Here is a 19,622-nt window from a genome sequence, read left to right as displayed (position 1 = left end):
CCTGGCATTTTCTGCTCCTCCCATCCACACCGCAGCATGCCAGCTCCTACCCCTCTCCTGAGTCTCCTCCCCCTCTGCTCCTGGCGTGGTTCAGCAGACCTCCTGGGAGCAGCTCCAAAGTACAGCGTGACCCATTACATAAGTGGGTAGGCAGGCAGTGGAGGCTGAGGGAGTGAGACACTACTTAGGACAGCTATCGGGTTGTGTTCCACAGGCGAATGCAAATCCCCGGAGCGCACTGGATGACATGAATCGGCCTGTCACTGTGCCATGTAGAATGTACATTGCACTGGTGTAACAACGGGCCCTGCGCCTCCCACCCTTAATCGCCCCCATGTATTGACAGAATGGATTTATTAAATCTCCCAACCAAACGGAAATCTAGAAACCATATAGACAAATCTAATATTTATGTCTCCAGATATAATAGTTGTGCACGGCAAATCAAAAACATCTATAATAAAAACTTTAGGATACTACACATGGAACCCCTCATGAAATCTGATCTGAAGTTGGGTCAAACTGCAAATAATTTAAAGAATATATTGGCCCCTAGTCTCTTTAGAAACAAACAAAAGAAGCAAATTAGTGTGATTGATAATATTTCCGATCTACCTCCAAAAATTACTGGGTCATACTTGTAAAATATCTAAATACCACGCTGATGAAGGAAAAATAAAGCAGCTCAATTCTTAAGTAATGCAGTATTTAAAAGAGCGCTTGAGGGTGATGTACAGTATATAAGGAAATTGAGTGTAAATAAATGTGTAGCGCAATACCTGTAAAAAAATGGGTTAATAGGCATAAAAGAGTGCAGACGCGGCTCCTGTGTTTGGGTTCGTGGTGTTCAAAGATACACTTCCAATAGCTTCCAACGCGTTTCAGGCAACATGCCCTTTATCAAGGATAGCTTGCATTGTATAAAATCTCTTTATATTGAAGAAAAACTTTATTGACAATTCTGATCTTCCTGAGATAAAAAGCGGCTTCCGTGTGGTTCTTTTCATTTCTCTATGTTGCTGCAAAAGGTAATTGTCGAGTTCTATTAATTTCTCTATACTTGTTGTATCACATGTGGTTTTATTGGACATAGGACTATGTTTTTTACCACCAAGGAAATGGAAAGAAAATTCCCAATAAAATTGTTTATAAATTGCAATAATACATATAATATTTATTTGCTCCAGTGTAAACTGCAGTATATTGGGTGGAAGACCAGATCTCTTAGAATTAGATTCTGTGAACACAGGAGGAATTCCCTCAACTGGTATGAAAAGCACAGTGTTTCTAGACACTTTAGTCTAGTACAAGCAAAAGACCCAAGATTGTGGGTATATATATATAGTCCAAAGTCATGTGGCACTCACAAAATTATTAGTGTCAAAGTTGCTGGGGTGCACTTTCTCAGGCAAAAAAAACAGAATCCATCCGTAGTTTAGCCATCATATAATCCATAGAATTAGAGAGCACTCACCAGTCATCTGAGTATAGACAAAGAGGTATATTTTATTACTCACATCATATAAAAAGAAAGATGTAGACGTTTCGGACCATAACTGGCCCTTTGTCAAGACCCAGAGACCAGAGTATCAAAGAAGCATGTCCCACTACCTGCCCAACAGGGCCTATATATACCAGAGGCATCCCAAACAGATCCCCCCAATTAACACCAGGAAGTCTAGCACATAAATATCTAACACCAATTGCATCTTTTTTTAAAATAATATATTTCACTTTTTTTTGTTTATTATGTAGGCGCTATGAGGCATCCCATATAGACACTAATTTGATGGCTGTGCCCTTGGTGCCATATTACTATGGAGATCTAAGTTAGCTTGCACTCCAGAGATGTAAATGGAATGCAGGCTGTCAGCAGTATTGGTGATAGGAGTATGTTGCAGCTCTAGCGCTCGGTTAGCATGTAATCCCCGATGATGCAAATTTGTGGGTGGAGTTATGTGCTTTTGCCCATCGTGTGTGAGTTCCAGGTGGTGCAGCAGCTATCACCACTGAGTGGAGTTCAACCAACAAGGAACCTGTGAGTATGGGTTAGGTGAGGAAAGCTATTTTACTTACACCATCATGCCGAAGGGATTAGTGACTTCCGGTGGTGCGCTCCACGGCTGTGGCACACACGAAAATGATGGCATGAAGGTTTCTGATGATTTGAGCAGCTAGTCAGTGGTAATGTATCTATATCTGCTTTGGTTTCTATTAGCGTTAATTAAATAGATGCCTTGCATTGTGTGATTTGTGTCTACAGATACAGTTATTGGTGTTAGATATTTATGTGCTAGACTTCCTGGTGTTAATTGGGGGGATCTGTTTGGGATGCCTCTGGTATTTATAGGCCCTGTTGGGCAGGTGGTGGGACATGTTTCTTTGATACTCTGGTCTCTGGGATTTGGGTCTTGACAAAGGGTCAGTTATGGTCCGAAACAATAATAATAAAGTATACCTCTTTGTCTATACTCAGAAGACTGGTGAGTGCTCTCTAATTCTATGGATTATATATATTGTTGCATGGTCGGGGAACTGATGCCATCTCCTGGGGTAGATGGCACTGCACAGCAGCTGAGAAATCACACAAAGTCCACTGGTCTGGTGCAACTGGCCTCCAGCAGTTTTATTAGGCAAACAAACAAAATAAACAGAAATAAACACCTTGTCGTCTGGCACTAACTATGCAGAAGTTATCCTAACTCATTAATAAACAAACAAAGTATAAGAAGTTTTTTCCAGGTTTAGTTTACCTGCTTTCATCAACCTGATTCTCTCACAGAGACACGGAAGACTGTCCTTTGCCCAGGCAGTGTCTCCCTGTAATGCTCAGCCTCACCGCACTAAAAAACAGCCACACAGCTGAAAACCCTAATTAGCCTCCTGTGAAGCTAATAACCCAAAAAGCTCCTAACACAAACACTTTGCTGAGGTTTCAAAAGACATAGGTCAGGAATCTAGGGCAAATATACCTGCCTTCCACTATGATGTCAGTGACCTTGTCACATATCCCCCTCCCCTGTTTCGATACAGGGGGCAGAACACTTGCAGCCCCTAACAAAAGATGCGGGACAACACTTCTGCATTAGCCAGTTGGGACCCAGGCCTATGTTCCACAGTAAATGTAAATTCCTGCAAAGCTAAAAAACCTCTTGTTACCCTGGCATTTAGGCCTCACTTTACAGACATCCATTTTAATGGGGCATGATTCATTATGAGCTTAAACCGTCTGCCCAAGAGGTAATATCTCAAAGTGTCCAATGGTCAACGCCTCTATTTCAACAACAGCGTACTTTTTTTCATGGTCATTGAGTTTTCTGCTCAGATAAACAATGGGGTGCTCCTCCCCATCCCTACTTTGGGACAACACTGCTCCTACGCCTACCTCTGAGGCATCCGTCTGAACCACAAACTCTTGAGAAAAGTCTGGTGTTATCAACACCGGTTGTGAACACAAAGCCACTTTCAATGCCTAAAATGCTTCTTCAGCTTCAGGGCCCCATTTCACCAAGTTAGACTGTTTCCCTTGTAAGGTCTGCTAGTGGCCCTGCTGTAGTGGGAACATTTGGGATAAACCACCTGTAGTACCCAGTGATACCTAAAAAAGCTCTAACTTGTTTTTTGTTTATGGGACAGGCCAGTTTTGTATGGCTTCAATTTTGTTTCACTGGGGATTAATCAAGCCTCTCCCTATGTTGTACCCCACGTATTGAACCTCTTCCATTGCAAGGCAACATTTCTTAGGGTTGGCTGTTAGGCCGGCCTTCCTAGTTGAGTCCAGTATCACCTGTACTCTGACTAAGTGAGATTCCCAGTCTGGACTGTGGATTACCACATTGTCCAGATAGGCCACTGCATACTCTCTGTGCATTTTCAAAATTTTATCCATTGTACGTTGGAAGGTTGCTGGGGCCCCATGCAACCCAAAAGGCAACATCCTATACTGGAATAGCCCTTCTGGAACAGAAAATGCTGTTTTTTCTTTCGCTCTATCAGTTACTGGTGTTTGCCAATAACCCTTTGTCAGGTCCAGTGTGGTGAGCTACCTGGCTGTCCCTAGCCTCTCTATCAACTCATCTACACGTGGCATGGGATACGCATCAAATTTGGAAACTGCATTTAACTTACGAAAATCGTTACAGAACTGTAGGTTGCCATCAGACTTCAAAATCAGAACTATGGGATTGGATCGCTCACTATTAGACTCCTCGATGACACCAAGTTCTAGCATATTCTTAACCTCTTTAGAGACAGCCTCACGCTGTGCTTCAGGAATTCTATATGACTTTAGATTAACCCTAACTCCTGGCTCTGTAATGATATCATGCTTTATTATGGCCGTGCAGCCGGGCAGTGCTGAAAACAAATCTCTGTTCCTAATAAGCCTCATTCTTTTGAGCGGCTGACAGGGTTTCGGACACTTTTACTTCTGGAACCAAAGCTACTGGTGGGCTTGGTTCAGCTAACAGCGCTAACCTATCTTTCCAGGGTTTGATAAGGTTAACATGGTAAATTTGTTCAGGCTACCTCTTGCCTGGTTGGTATACTTTATAGTTAATCTCACCCACTTTCTCCTTAATTTCATATGGACCTTGCCGTTTAGCCAAAAACATGCTTTCCACTGTGGGTATCTAAACAAGCAGTCTGTCCCCAGGGAAAAATGTACATACCAAGGCATTCCAGTTATACACTTTCTGTTGGGCTTGTTGGGCCTTCTCCATATGTTCTTTGACAATGGGTACCACGGCTGCAATCCTATCTTGCATCTGAGACATGTTCAATTACACTTTTATAGGGTCTCGGTTGTCCTTCCCATGTCTCCTTAGCAACATCTAGTAACCCTCTGGGATGTCTTCCATACAACAGATCAAAAGGAGAGAATCCTGTGGAAGACTGTGGTACTTCTCTAATAGACATCATTAAATATGGCAACAAATAATCCCAGTTTTTCCCATCCTTGTCATCAACCTTTTTAGCATACTTTTTAAAGTTTTGTTGAATCTCTCGACCAAACTATCCATTTGAGGATGGTAAACGGAGATTCTCAAGTGAGTAAATGTAAACAATTTGCACAACTTCTTCATAATTGTGGACATAAAGGGGGTGCCTTGGTCAGTTAAAATTTCTTTTGGTATTCCCATCCTGCTGAAAATATGCACCAGCTCTCTAGCTATACCCTTGGTTGACATATTATGCAAAGGGATTGCCTCAGGATATCGAGTAGCATAATCCACTATTACGAAGATATACTGATGACCCCAAGTAGACTTTAACAAGGGCGCAACCAAATCCATGGCTATCCATTCAAATGGGACCTCTATAACAGGCATGGACACTAGAGGACTCTTGAAATGGGGTCTAGGAGCATGATACTGGCACTCCGGGCAGGAAGAACAGAATTCAGACACATCTTTATACACCCCTGGCCAAAAGAACCGCTGCAAAACCCTTTCAATGGTCTTTTCAGCCCCTAAGTGTCCTGCAGTGATATGACCATGAGCAAGGTCCAATACAGTTCTTCTATATGTCTGGGGAATAACAAGCTGTTCTACCACATCCTCACCCCTTTTTTCTCTTTTGTCACTTGATACAAGAGCTCATTGTTAAGGGCCATGTGTGGAACGTAAGCTTGCTATCTTGGTCTAACGGGTACCCATTAACAACTTTCACATTTTCTCAGGCTCTTATCCTTTAACTGTTCAGTTGCAAACAAATTATTTCTCACTTCAAGGGGAGGTATGCTTACTGCCCTGTCCATCACCTCTGCCTCCTCTGGAGGAGGTACCTCACTTTGTTCCTCATCATCTACCACTTCCCCAGCCATACTAGCAATTGGGCAAGGGTCTGAGGGTTCCGGGGTAACACCTGATGGCAGCATATCACCAGAATGGTCTACTGGTTCTATACTGTTTACCACTGTGACCACATGGGACTTCCACAATTTCCAAAACTGGGGAAAGTCTCTCCCTATCATAACATCATGTACTAAGGAAGGGACCATTCCCACTTTAACCACAGCTGAGCCACAAGAGGTCTCAACATTTACTTCAGAGGTATTATAATAACGTGTGTCACCATGTATGCAAGTTACACCAACAGTTGTTCACTGGCCCTTTAAAGCATATACCAACCCATCTTTCACAAGGGCGATTACACTTCCTGAGTCCAACAACGCCTTTACCCGGTTACCTCCCATAACAACCTCACACTTTTGTTTTTCTGACTCAGTGGAAGGTGTAACAGTACAGGCTAAAATGGCAAAGAAAGACATTCTGCTACGTTCAAAGACAGCATCACATTGCATAGATTTTTGAACAACTGGACAATTAGCAACCACATGTCCTGGCATACCACACCTAAAACATTTAATCACATAACTGTCAAGTCTTTTAGGCATGTGAGACCTTTCTGACTCCACTGACCCATTTTTAAACTGAGCACTCACAGACTCTTCAGTTTTAAGTTCTCCTAACCGCCCAGGACCTTTTTCCCATGGAACAGTCTTACCGAGTTTCACCGAAGTGCACTGTCATGGATCTAGGGGCCGCTGAGGTATAGCCAGCAGTTCCTCTGCCACCAGACACCTTTCTACCATCTCCACTATCTGGTCAGCTGTCTTAGGATCCCACTTACGTAAAGCCATGGGCAGGGACCTCAAGTAACGGTCCATGACAACTCTTTCAACCATCTGAGGTCCAGTTAGTGTCCCTGGTTGTTACCATTTTTTAGTCAGGTGAATTAGGTTGTGCATTTGTGAGTGGGGAGGTTTGTCCATGTAGTACACCCAGCAATGCAAACATTGCGCTTGGACTGACAACGTAACTCCCAGACGAGTCAGAATTTCTACTTTTAGCTTTTTATAGTTCAAAGCATCCGCTGTGCTTAAGTCAAAGTTTGCTTTTTGAGGTTCGCCAGAGAGAAAGGGGGCCAGCAATCCAGCCCACTGATCCTTAGGCCAACTCTCCTGCTCAGCTGTCCTCTCAAAGGCAGTCTAGTACGCCTCCACATCATCAGTCTCTGTCAATTTTTGAAGGATATCGCTTGCCCTTATGGAGCAGTTTTGAACATTTGGGGAAGCATTTCCAGGCCATGCTGCAAGATGCTGCACCACCTCTTTTAGGATCTCATGGTCCTAGTGCTGTACCCTAGAGACTTCCTGCAGCACTGCTGTTGCTTGTAGCAAGGCCTTGACAACATCCTCCATGTGGCTGGGTTTTTCCAGCAATTTTGTAGCCACTTTTACCCAGGACCTGTATCAGTATTGGTTTCCAGCAAAAAGGAAAGTCTGGCCCTTTAACTGAACCAGATCCACAACTCTGCAGGCAAAGCACCATCTGGACTTGCTTCTATGTGTGAGGCACCACAGCTTCCAACATGTCCCACTGTGAAAAAGCCTCTGCAGAGTATTGCACCTGCAGTTTTACTTTGTGCCACATTTAATTTCAGTCCAGACAAACACAGACCTGCTTTCTGCAGAACTCTCAAAACTGCTTCTCTCTTCATCTATGCACAGACCACAAATGCCCACATTCTCCACCACATGTAGCAAGGTCGGGGAACTGATACCATCTTCTGGAGTAGATGGCACTGCACAGCAGCTGAGAAATCATACAAAGTCCAATGGTCTGGTGCAACTGGCTTCTGCCAGTTTTATTAGGCAAACAAACAATATAAACAGAAATAAACACCTTGTCGTCTGGCACTAACTATACAGAAGTGATCCTAGCTCACTAATAAACAAAGTATAAGAAGGGTTTTCCAGGTTTAGTTTACCTGCTTTCATCAACCTGACTCTCTCATAGAGAAACAAAAGACTGTCCTTTCCCCAGGCAGTGTCTCCCTGTAATGCTCAGCCTTACAGCACTAAAAAACAGCCACACAGCTGAAAACACTAATTAGCCTCCTGTGAAGCTAATAACCCAAAAAGCTTGAGTCCTAACACAAACACCTTGCTGAGGTTTCAAAAGACATAGGTCATTAATCTAGTGCAAATACAGTATACCTGCTTTCCACTATGATGCCAGTGACCTTCTCACAATATATATAAAACAGAAAACACTTAGAGGGCGCACTAAGCATGTAAAATCTTAAACTGAAGACAATAGCTTGTACTTTATATTGTAGCAATAGGAGAAAAGTCCAATCGGAAATGTCAATGCTGGACACTGATGAAAAATGTTCCTTACTTTGAACTGTCTTCTACGGATTTTTCTGACAATTTCTCAACAAAGGTTTCTAACAAAGACCCTCTCATGAACACCCAGAAAAAAAGGCCAATAGGGCCTCACTTTAGATTCAGTCAAAAGTTTTTTATTAAAATTCTCTTGTCAGGAGACACACATTTCTAAAATATTACTTCCTTAGTAAAAATAATTGCTTACATCAACAATAATCCATTGCCACAGTATGAAAAATTGTGAATCTTGCTGCTACCCACATAGGCCTGGATCTTTTACAGCAGATTCCTCCAGTAGGGCAATCGGATTCCAAAAATTAATAAACCTACGCATTTTGTCTGTGAGGACTTCATCAGGGGTAAACAATTCTTAAGATAAAACACATACAGAATGTCAAAGAACAGGGTGTACATATTCAAAGAGGGGTCTATTATAAAAATTAATGTTTTTGTGCATACCAGAACAAAAGATGAAACTGATCATGATAACAAGTAAATAGGATATATCCTTATGCCAATTTGAACCTACATTGCAACAAATTGGCTTTCATGTAATCCCCATTCACAATAATTCAGAACAGCAAATATTACAGTACAAAAACATTACATTCAAGAATTAAAAAAAATATTTTCAATATTTGTCAAAGAACAGGGTGTATAAATTCATCAACGGTTTTTATAATAATTTATTTATTTTTACATACCAGAACAAAAGATATAACCAATCCTGGTAATAAAGAAGTAGGATCATTTCCTTATGCCAATTTGAACCTACATTGCAACAAAATGGCCTTCCTGTAATCGCCATACACAATAATTCATTACAGCAAATATTACAATACAAAAACATTACAATTAAAAAAATTTATATTTCCAATATAATGAATTCATTAAATGGAAAAAATATATATACTACAAATAAGTGCAATAATTAAAATGGACTATATATATAGAATCCATAGTACTTACTTTTGAGGTGAACCCAATTCACTCCTGTGATAAGCTCTGACCTGTTCCCAAGGTAAGGCTGCAATGAGAGGTGAAACTACAATCCGTGCTTATATACCTAAAGGGACGCAACATCACTTCCTATTCTCAAAACGTGAGCAACTCAGCATCTATATACTGTACAGAACCAATGTCATCAATGCCTACACTGCGTTACATCTGCGTCTGATTAGCCAACCCGCTGTAACTGCCTAGGAATGCCTAACACATTTCTAATACACTGCAATGCGTTTGAATCTGTACTGCAATGCTGTACGAACACCATCGGGAAGCATGCACAGTGATATTTAGACAAATGCGCAGACAAAAAACATAGCCCAAGAAAAACATAAGCACATTGGCCCCCACAAAAAACAATAAAACACATTGGACCCCACAGGATAAAATCATAACTTGGCCCCCATAAAAAACAACAAAACACATTGGCCCCCACAGGATAAAAACATAAATTGGCCCCCACAAAAAACAATAAAACACATTGGCCCCCACTGGATAAAAACATAAATTGGCCCCCACAAAAAACAATAAAACACATTGGCCCCCACAGGAAAAAAAACAAACACATTGACCCCAACAGGAAATTAAAATAAAACCAGCAAATTGGCCTCCACATGAAAAAAAATAGGATGGATGGTGTATGTCCCTGGGTTGTTTCTAAGGGACTGTGGGGGGGGGGCAGGCAGTTTATATCCCTGGCTTGGGAGGGGCTGTGTCTACGGGACCAGGGGGGTAGGGTGGGGAGTGTATGTCCCTAGGTCCGGGGGTTGTTGTGGCTTGCTAGTGTATGTGATCAGGGCTGGGGGGTATGGTGGTCAGTATACATCTCTGGGGCCAGGGAGGGAGGAGGGTAGTGTATGTCCCTTGTCTGGGGGGTACTGTATATCTAGGGGGATAGGGTGGGTTACATGTCTTGGAGGCGGTAGTAGTGGTTATGGTGGATACTGTACTGTGAGGCCTGGGGATTAGGGTTGGTTACCCTATCAACCCCCACCAGAGCCAGCGCTTCGAGCACAAACCCTCCTTACACTCTGTCACCGCTGGTGCCAGGATGGGAGTAGTAGAAACAGGAAACGGGGCAGGTTGGGAGTAGTAGTGAGAAGAAGGGGTCAGGACAGTAGTAGTGAGAAGCAGGGATCAGGATGGGAGTAGTAGTGGGTAGCAGGGATCAGGAAGATAGTAGTAGTGAGAAGGAACTTTACACAGCTCCCGGATCCTGGCTGGCGGCCACTGCTCTCTTCCAGGTGAGAAGTGCGAGGTGTCTCCTGGCTGCTGAGGGGTTAATGTAAGCACCACCTGATGAGAGGAGACCTTCATACAAAGTAGACTGCAGGGCAGCAGCAGGGACACCATGTAGCGCTGCTCTGTAGGAGACCAGCGTTATGTCCTTATTGTTGCCGCTGCTTCACTACTACTAGGCTCCTGTCATGGGGAATCCCCACGCAGTGCACAGGCAATGGACATCTTGGGAAGGACAGGGGACTCGCCCTGTTGCAGTGCTCCTGTGGGAGACCCACTGTAACATCCCACAGAGGCAGGGGGTGGCCATGGGCAGGCAGCAGAGGCTGAGGGAGGGGACACAGGACACACCTGAGTCCTACAACATTTCCATGAGGCGAATCAGTTCCGCGCATTCGTGTGGTCACCATCCAGATACCACCCAGAAATACTCATTTCATGGAAACTGTGGTCCATAGATGGATGGATCAATCTGTACAATATCCGTTCGTGTGAGTTTGCCTGATCCAGCAAATGTGCTGTCGTCAGTTTCTTCATGCACAATATCCTGAAATCCGAGACATTCCTCCGCATTTGCACTGGTGTCCGAACACAGAATCAGGCCCCTAAGTATATTGCTGACTATTTCTCTGGGCACCGGAATATACTATATTGAATATTTATTATACAGTTAGTTTGATTCTTTGTATCTAGGTGGACAACGTGAAGAAAACCAGTCTGTGATCACAAATGAAGATGGAGGTCTGACTCTAAACTGCTCTGTGGACAGTAACCCACCATCTGTTATGACATGGAAAAAGGGAGAAGATATAAACAATGTGATTGGTGAAGGATTTATGTGGTCACTGGTAAAAATAGCATCCTCAGAGGCAGGTACCTTCAGATGCTCAGCAAGGAACAAACATGGGTCCAATAATGACACGTGTATCCAAATCATCAGAAAACCAGGTAATATTTTGTCATCATTTTAGTTATGTTTGTTTAATTTTAAAGTTACATTATATTTAGACATTTCCTGAATGAGTTTATATGTTATATTGAGGACAAGTGCTTTTTCACGGTAACAAAATGTTTGAATAAGTTGCATGATCTAAACTACTCAGTGGCATCACTATGGTCAGCAACACCCAGTGCGGCCAATAGATTACCTGCACGCGTCGGAGGCGTGCGTGCCCAAAATAGGGCATGGCCTCATGGTCAAATGGACATGGCCTCTCTGCACCCTCCCCTCCTGTATCATCACTTTGAGGGGGTGCCCAGCACTCCCAGAGATGGCGAGATGCCCCCATAAACTCTCTCTGCATTGCCGCAAAAAAAAAAAAACATACAGTAACTCTAACCGTGCCAAACTTTTCATCAAACTACATGTCTAAATCTTCCTGAACAGTCTCCTGGATTTACATCTTGTGCCCCCCTAGGTAACTTTTCCATGCTGTCCTTCTAAGGCAGGGATGGGGAGCCTCAGTCCCGGGGGCAGTATAAGGCCCGCGGAATCATTTGGTTTGGCTCTGAGCTTTGTTATGCTAGCCTCATCTGGCTAGCAGGGTGCCTAGAATGGAACCCTGCAGCCAGAATCTACGCAGCATTGCCGCCTGGAGCATCCTTAGGACGCTTCAGATGGTCACACCGCTGCACTTATAGCTCCCCAGAGCATCCTGCATTGCTGTAATCGCCGGCGATTGTGGCCCCATCACACAGAGGGGGCTTGGCCTGCACCAGGTCCGCGAATATATATTTCAAAATGGCCCTTGGCAGAAAAAAGGTTGCCCATGCCTGTTCTAAGGGGTACATACCCAACGCCTCCATAGTACATTAATAGTACTATTTGCATGTATCCACTGAAATCGGGTATTATTGAGTAATATGCCTCAAATATTTAATGAAGTGTTCCTTAAAAAAATTATTATTTGTTACCTGTAAACTACTATATCTAAAACCAAAAACATATAGGTAAAAACTACAATTCTGTTGTCTCTAATATATATATATATATATATATATATATATATTTATTATTTATTTATTTATTTTATAATAAAAATTATTTTTCTATACAGAAGTTCAAATAATTATATCACATAGTTAAATTTTTTTACAGCAATGAGAAACAAATATGTGCATGAGAATAATTGGTCTTAGAAAACCAATATTTGTCAGTGACTAATGTATATTAATAAACAATACGCTATTCTTATCACTTAATCGGTTTGTGTTACAGATCCACCATCCATCACTATCACAGGAGAGGTGAAAGGTAATACTGTACTATAATTAATTAATACAAGAGATTCTAACTTCAAAGTGCAATTTAGGACAGGACACCTTGTGATATCAAACATTAGATAAAATGACAACAGGGCTGATTTTGAGTCGTAGGCAGCGGCGTCCATGTCTGCGTCTTTTGGTAGACGCACATCTGCGACTTTTTGCATATGCCGCTACAAAGGCCTTCCCTGGTGAACAGCCAGGTGTATGTATGTGCAAGGACTGAGATGCCCGCTTTAAGCTTGGTGTGTCTTTATATGCAAACATCTGCTGCACCATGGAAACTTGCACCAGCCAGTGGCGTCACAAAGGGGGGTGCAGCACGCACCCGGGTGTGACAGTGACAGGAGCCGAGTGCTGCACTGTAGCATTACATGTAGCACACGGCTCCTGACACAATGATGGAGCTGGCACTGCAAACAGACTGGTCCCGAAGGTAGTACGCATCTCCAGGACCACCGGAGTGACTAAAACAGGGGACACACCCCCTACTCACAAAGCCATTCCTCTCTGCCCACGAGGCTGACGATATTAAAATGAACCTCTATATACCCCTGCCTGTACCTTCTCAAATCCTACCTATAAACCTCTAAGGATGATGCTTAATTTGCGTACGTAGTCATACAGTAAATAGAGACTCCAGACTTAAAACATGTGGTTCCAAAGCACAAAGTATTATTCAAGTAAAAAGTACAGTCAGTTACACGCTATGATCTGTGTACAATTTAGCGCAAAGGAATTATACAGACCCAAGTACAGTATACATACGCAGCGCCTCTAGACCAGATCCCGGCATTCAGAAAGAAAACCTCCGTCAATCAGCATTCAGCAAGAAGACTAAAATCCCAGCATTTGAGCACACATATTTATACCCCCCCAGAATAGATAGGACAATAGAGACGTTTGTTGCTGATATCATTGGTTCCCAGGGGAGAAGCATATGTTACAGTGCATTTAACAGGCTGGTTCAAATAGACTCGCCCAGCCTCTAACAACTGAGGGTCTCCGCCTCCCCGCCCCCATGCTACATCCTAACAGTTGTTCGTAAAATATACATTTTGTTGCTTGTAGTCTCTGCGGTCCATAAGTTGGGAATGCATGATGCGATCTCCCCACCGATAGTACCGGAATTCTGTTGAAAGAGTATGCATCAGTACGAATCCAAACACTGCTGTCTTAACATGTATAGAACCTTAGTTATCAAATATCTTTATTTCACAGCATTTAAACTAACTGAACCAACTTAAATCATATACTTTAAAGCTTATTAAACATTATGTGTGAATTGAATATGTAATGTGTGAGTATTCGGGGTTTGATATAAAGACGTATTAATGTGTGTATGAAGATGGGTGCACTTAACTCTCACTAAGTGAACATCTTAGCAGAGTGGCATGCTGAGCCAGATAGTTCCACATGCCCTCTGTCAGCAGGCCCCCACCTTTCCTGTGTTCAAAGGAAAAATCTCTTTTGTTCTCCCAGTCTCTTGTGTGAAATGCAAATAGCCCAGCTACAAGAGACAGACCTAAGATGACACTCTACTCTTTGAAATCATGTCATTGCAGGAAGCTTGCTAATGTAAGGTGTGTATTCGAGCCAGACCACCTGTAGTGAGGGCAAACACTATCCAGGAAGCTTATCTACACAAGCTAGTTGTGACGTGGCCATTTGCTCTAATGCAATTTTGGCATACTGTAAAGCCATTTCTGAAATATATATCCTTTATTATAATACGTAAAGTAATGAAATGGGCTTTTGGTGAATCGCCGTAACCTATGGCGATGGTCACAGATGCATTCGCATGATGCTAATAGTATTATCGCCACAAGTACTAAAGTGTGAGTTTATCTAAAATGGCGCTTTGGCGGCCATTTCGCAAAATGGCGTCTTGCGGCCAGTCGCAAGATGGTGTCGCTGCGATTCAATTTTAAACTGATCTTGTCTCAGCCAATAATCCAGTTTTGACAAGGCCATGCCCCCTTTATGCTGGCGTGCGACTTCGGCGTGCGCCCTACAACCAACCCAGCCATGCCTGTACCGGGTGTCCCCACAGGGAGGGACAGCACTGGCACCAGCCCCATGCTAGGTGCAGATTCTCCATCAAAGTAAGGCCACAAATGTGATTGATAGTGCATTTGAGTTCACAACAGTCACATGCCCCCGACACAGTGAAAATTCCATTGGTACTCCACCTTCAATGGCAGCAATGTTTTTTTTCTACTGGTAGGCCCACCCCCTCCCCTGATTGGTCTACTGTCTGCTGTTCCCCACAGCAGTCATGTTCATCTATGAGCACAAGCCATCAATGGTTCCCCAGGTTGAGAGTGGGGAAGGGTCCAGATGTGAGTAAATCCCCCTCTAAGTCAGTGGATCAAATCATGTACACCCCCCCAATTCTGTAAAGTATATAACAGGAGCTTTGCGTTTGTCGAAAGGAGAGTGTGGCCTCACAGAAAAAGACTAACTTAAGCTGCACAATTACGACGCCGTCGTCTCCCGCGGGGTAAACTGCATACACTTAACGTTCAGACGTTCAGTGTATGCAGATCAATCATCCCCGAACATGGCAACCTGATAGCGGTCGTCAGGTTGACTGTCATGTTCGGGCGATGATTGATGTTAAAAACGACCAACAGGCGCGCACATCGCTGGTCGTTTTTTAACCTTTCACTGCCCGATTTGCGGGCGATTACCAAGCGATGGAGCGATAACGAGCATCGTTATCGCTCCATCGCTAGGTTTAATCGCCTAGTGGATGGGCAGCATTACACCGTAGGTTTGCACAATGCACCCTCACAGATTGGCCACCACAGGAAAAAATAAAATACTGACCCTGATGGGAAAGCAAACAAACACATTGATCTCCATAGAGAAAAGCACACAAAGTGCCTCACAGTAAAAACAAGAAAATACAATGGTCTCCACAGTAACACACATTAGTTGTCTCCAGCCCTCCATAGAAGACTTACCTGCTGTCGGCAGCACTGCAGAGGACAGCTCCCAGGCCTTTCCTCTACCTCAACCATAGGCAGCAGTAGCAGCAGTCAAAGCAGGGTAGGGTGAGGCAGGGCCGTAACTAGGGTAGTGCGGCCGGTGCCATGGCACAGGGCACCGCAAGGCAGGGCCATAACTAGAGTAGTGTGACCAGTGCCATGGCACAGGGCACCGCAGGGCAGGGGGCGCTGTTTGGGCCTGTCAATTTTTCTATTTATTATCATTCTCACTTGTAGCTTCCTCTTCTTTTATCCCCAGCATCTCCTGGCCTCCCCTATCTCTTCCGTGGCCCTTCCCCACGAGGCCATGACACTTTTTCAGGTGCACTATCTCATGTCCCTATTTAAAAAATGGGGGGGGGGCGCCAATGCTATCTCTGGCACAGGGCACCAAAAAGTATAGTTACTGCACTCTGGGTTGAGGTCAGAGACATGCATGGGTAAGTTGAGGTCAGAGGCACACATGAGTAGGTGGGTTTAGGAGCACACATGGGGAGGAGAGTCAGGGGCACAGTGGCACAGTTTGGTAGGAGAGGTCAGAAAAACCCTATGGGAGGGAGTTAGATGCATACATGGGCAGGGGGTCAGAGACAGACGGGTAGGGGGCTCAGGAAGTGGGTAGGTGGGTTCAGCAGCACAGTTTGGTAAGAAGGGTCGGAGGAACACTATGGGCAGTTATTGCTACCACTGTCCCTGCAAGTTAGTTTTAGTACGTAGTGGGGATATTCATTTAATAAACGATTATCCCCTCTGCGATGTACAATGAAAACAATTGTGCCATTTCCACGGTTTTTCCGTACATATGCTCCTAAGTATTTTTGTGTTACTTCCCATAGATATCTTATTGTGAATGGCTGGGTACATGCGGCAACTGTAACTCCATTTCTCAAATTTACTGTACGAGCACAGGGCCTGTTTCAGAGATGCACATAAATGCAATATTTACATATACTGTATCTCCAATGTTTGCAGGAGATGCAATGCACATGTGCAGAATGGTTTCAGCGATATCAGTCGCATTGCCATGCTGAGTGCTGCTGGCATTTGGGGTTGGCGATGTCAGAAAACGGGGAATATCGACCCCATTTTCTGTACTTGCCAAAGCCAGTGGTTAGGAGGTACTGTATCTTTTTCTCACACAGCCGCTGCGTACAAGTCACTGCTCCTAAACATTGTTTATTAACAGTTAACATTTAGAATTTTTAACACTTTATAGAAAAAGTTATCCGATTTCTTTTTGATCTATACTCTGTTACTGTATATACTTGAAAATACACGGCTGTATCACTAAAAAATTATTGAAATGAAAAAACTAAAATGTAACATTCAACAAGGAATTACACCATCTTTACAAAGAAAATATAGATTTTTTTTTTTTGCACCTCAAACAAACACTGGTGCGTGGTGTTGTTATAGGTGAACACCCATATGCACATTACAATTACTTTACACATAACATCTGTCTAGTGACAAAAAGTTCAGATATAAAACTCTTTACTTTTTTTTATATGGCTATAGAATCCTCTATTTCTGGCATTGGCTCATTATTAAAATCTGACAAAACCAAGAGAGTGGTGTAATCATTCTGCAGAGCGTAAATACTGTATATATAAAATCATAGTAATATGTTTTTCTAGGACAAAGAATACAGATAATTGAATCTGTGAAGGTGCTGGAAGGAGACTCGCTGAGATTAATCTGCACGGCAGACAGTAACCCGGCAGCTCATGTGACCTGGATGAAGGGAGGAGAGAATGTTACCAGTAATGTGATTGGACAAGGGCTGGAGCTCAGTCTGACAAACATAACAGCTAACGATACTGCTGCATATTACTGCGTAGCATGTAATGAACATGGGAGAGTGAACAAAAGTGTTGACGTAACTGTACAATGTAAGTTTTTGCTTACAAAATAGAAAAAAATAACTGGAACTTCACACACCACGGCCAGCTCCAGTGGTTGCCTTGCCCTGTACCGGTCCGGTCCCCGTAGCTCCTCCCTGGGGTGTGGCATAATTACCATAGGTCACGCCCCCTATGTGACGTTATTTGGGGGCGTGCCTGCATGGCACGCCTCCCTTGTATCGTCAGGCTGGGGGCAAGCCCAGCACTTCTTCACTAGCTGGGATTCCGTTCCCCCAGTCGTCTCCCGGCACTGAATGGATGCTGCGCGCATGTGCACAGCATCCATTCAGCTGCTGCGGGGTCCGGCACCAGCACAGCTGTGGCGTTGGGGGTTCCCAACCTCCCTACCAGACAGAAGAGTCCCACGGGTGAAACAACGGGACTGTGCTGTCCTGCTGAAATCGGGATGTTGGGGAGGGGTGCCCCGTCTATAGGGTGCGCCCCTGTTCGACCACCCCTGGTCGAACACCCCAAGGGCCGGCCCTCTCACACACAGTATTTAGGGCTCCCATCATTTTTACAGTAAGTAAAAAAGTAGGTCGCCCGTGTGACATGAATACCACCCCACATCACGCACCACCCTCCCCACCAGTGGTTGCACAAATAGGCACCTCTGGCACCCTATACTACTGCTGAAGGTCCTGCAACTCACCACTGCCGTACCCCACTCCATTGCCTGAAGACCCGCAAATTGGCATGTCCGGCACCCCCCTTCCCCTTAATGAAGGTCCCGTGCACTCCATCAGAGGAACAAGGGGCCCTATTAATCAATATTATTTTCACAAAAATAATGTGAAAGTGTTTTTTTTGCAGCCTTTTCACATTATTTTAGTATCACATTAAAGTATTAAAGGGCTTTTGGAGCAGTTTTAATGAAAAACTACTCCAAGTTTTTCTTTATGCATATTTTTTAGTAAGCAGACTGCATTCCCCATACTTGGAATGGGAAATGTGATCTGCTCAGATTTACTAATAATAAACTGTGAAAAAAAAATAGGGGAAAGCCCTGTGATAATAATGTTATCTTCAGATGGCATTTTCCCATTTCCCCGACTGACATGCAGAGCAGATCCGGGAGCTGGCCGTCTGGTTAGCTGCTCTATGCTGCAAACTGAGATGCCAGCATAGAGCAGGAGATAGGGGTCACCATTCCGGAGCCCAGAGACCAGCTGACCGGAGCCCGAGACGACCTCACCAGAGCACCAATCACCGGTCCCTGGATGCAGGTAAGTGCTTGTTTGTTTGTTTTCTTTATTTTTTATTTAAGTGATCAGCTTTGTGGTCTATGTAGACCACAAGCTAATCACTTAAAAAAAATAAATGACACGAAAAAAAGAATGACGCGATTCTATGAAAATTTGTGTCATTTAACCCCACCCCCTTAATTTAAATAAGCGATGTTTATGGTGATTTACAGGGAGGGGGAGGGGCTTAATGATAGGACACTGTCGGACAGCCCCCAACTCCGCCCACCTGCTTCTCCTCCACGGAAACATGTATAAGTCGGTAAGCATGCTATGGAGGGAACTCAAAACTAAATAGGCTGAGCCGGTTTCCCGCTATAAAAGGGAGTTGCAAAAAAACACAGTGCCAGCTCCCACCCGAAAAAGAAAAAAAAATACTGGGGTTCTTCCTGTGCAGCCTCATGGAGGCCGGTGTTAAGAAAAATATTAACACCCTTTGATTCACAAGTTTGTAACCTCAGTCACCTAAATGTTATGGTCATAGGGCCTGATTCAGCAAGGAACGCCCGCTAGCAGACGCACGCACCCAGCCGCTGCAAGGATATGCTAATCAATGCATACGTACGGCAGCACATGAAGCAGACACACAGCAAAACATAAAGCCGCCCAACTTTGCCATGATTGACAGCGTAAACATCGGGAACATCGAGTGCCATAGAAGCTGCGTGCAAGCTAAGGGTAGACCTGACCCTACTGCGTGCGGCGCTGCTGAGAATAATTTATGCACGCCCCTGTAACAGCGTGCAAACGCACAGGCACGCATACGTTTGGCCGACAACCCCCCTGTCACCACCCA

At 43.9% G+C, this 19,622-nt stretch overlaps 1 protein-coding gene across 1 annotated transcript in view; it reads left to right on the top strand.

Annotated features, from left to right (window-relative positions):
* Window positions 1–19,622, top strand: part of LOC148451006 (sialic acid-binding Ig-like lectin 14) — a 111,415-nt gene that overhangs the window by 76,898 nt on the left and 14,895 nt on the right. Inside the window, exons 5-6 of the mRNA XM_088462402.1 lie at window positions 11,114–11,293; window positions 17,316–17,441. Of these exons, the coding sequence (XP_088318528.1) occupies window positions 11,114–11,293; window positions 17,316–17,441 (306 nt within the window). The remainder of the gene's footprint in view (window positions 1–11,113; window positions 11,294–17,315; window positions 17,442–19,622) is intronic.

This window comes from Taudactylus pleione, unplaced genomic scaffold, assembly GCF_031769625.1.
Source record: "Taudactylus pleione unplaced genomic scaffold, aTauple2 ptg001224l, whole genome shotgun sequence".
NCBI lineage: Eukaryota > Metazoa > Chordata > Amphibia > Anura > Myobatrachidae > Taudactylus > Taudactylus pleione.
This window is presented reverse-complemented; position numbering and strand designations above follow the sequence as displayed.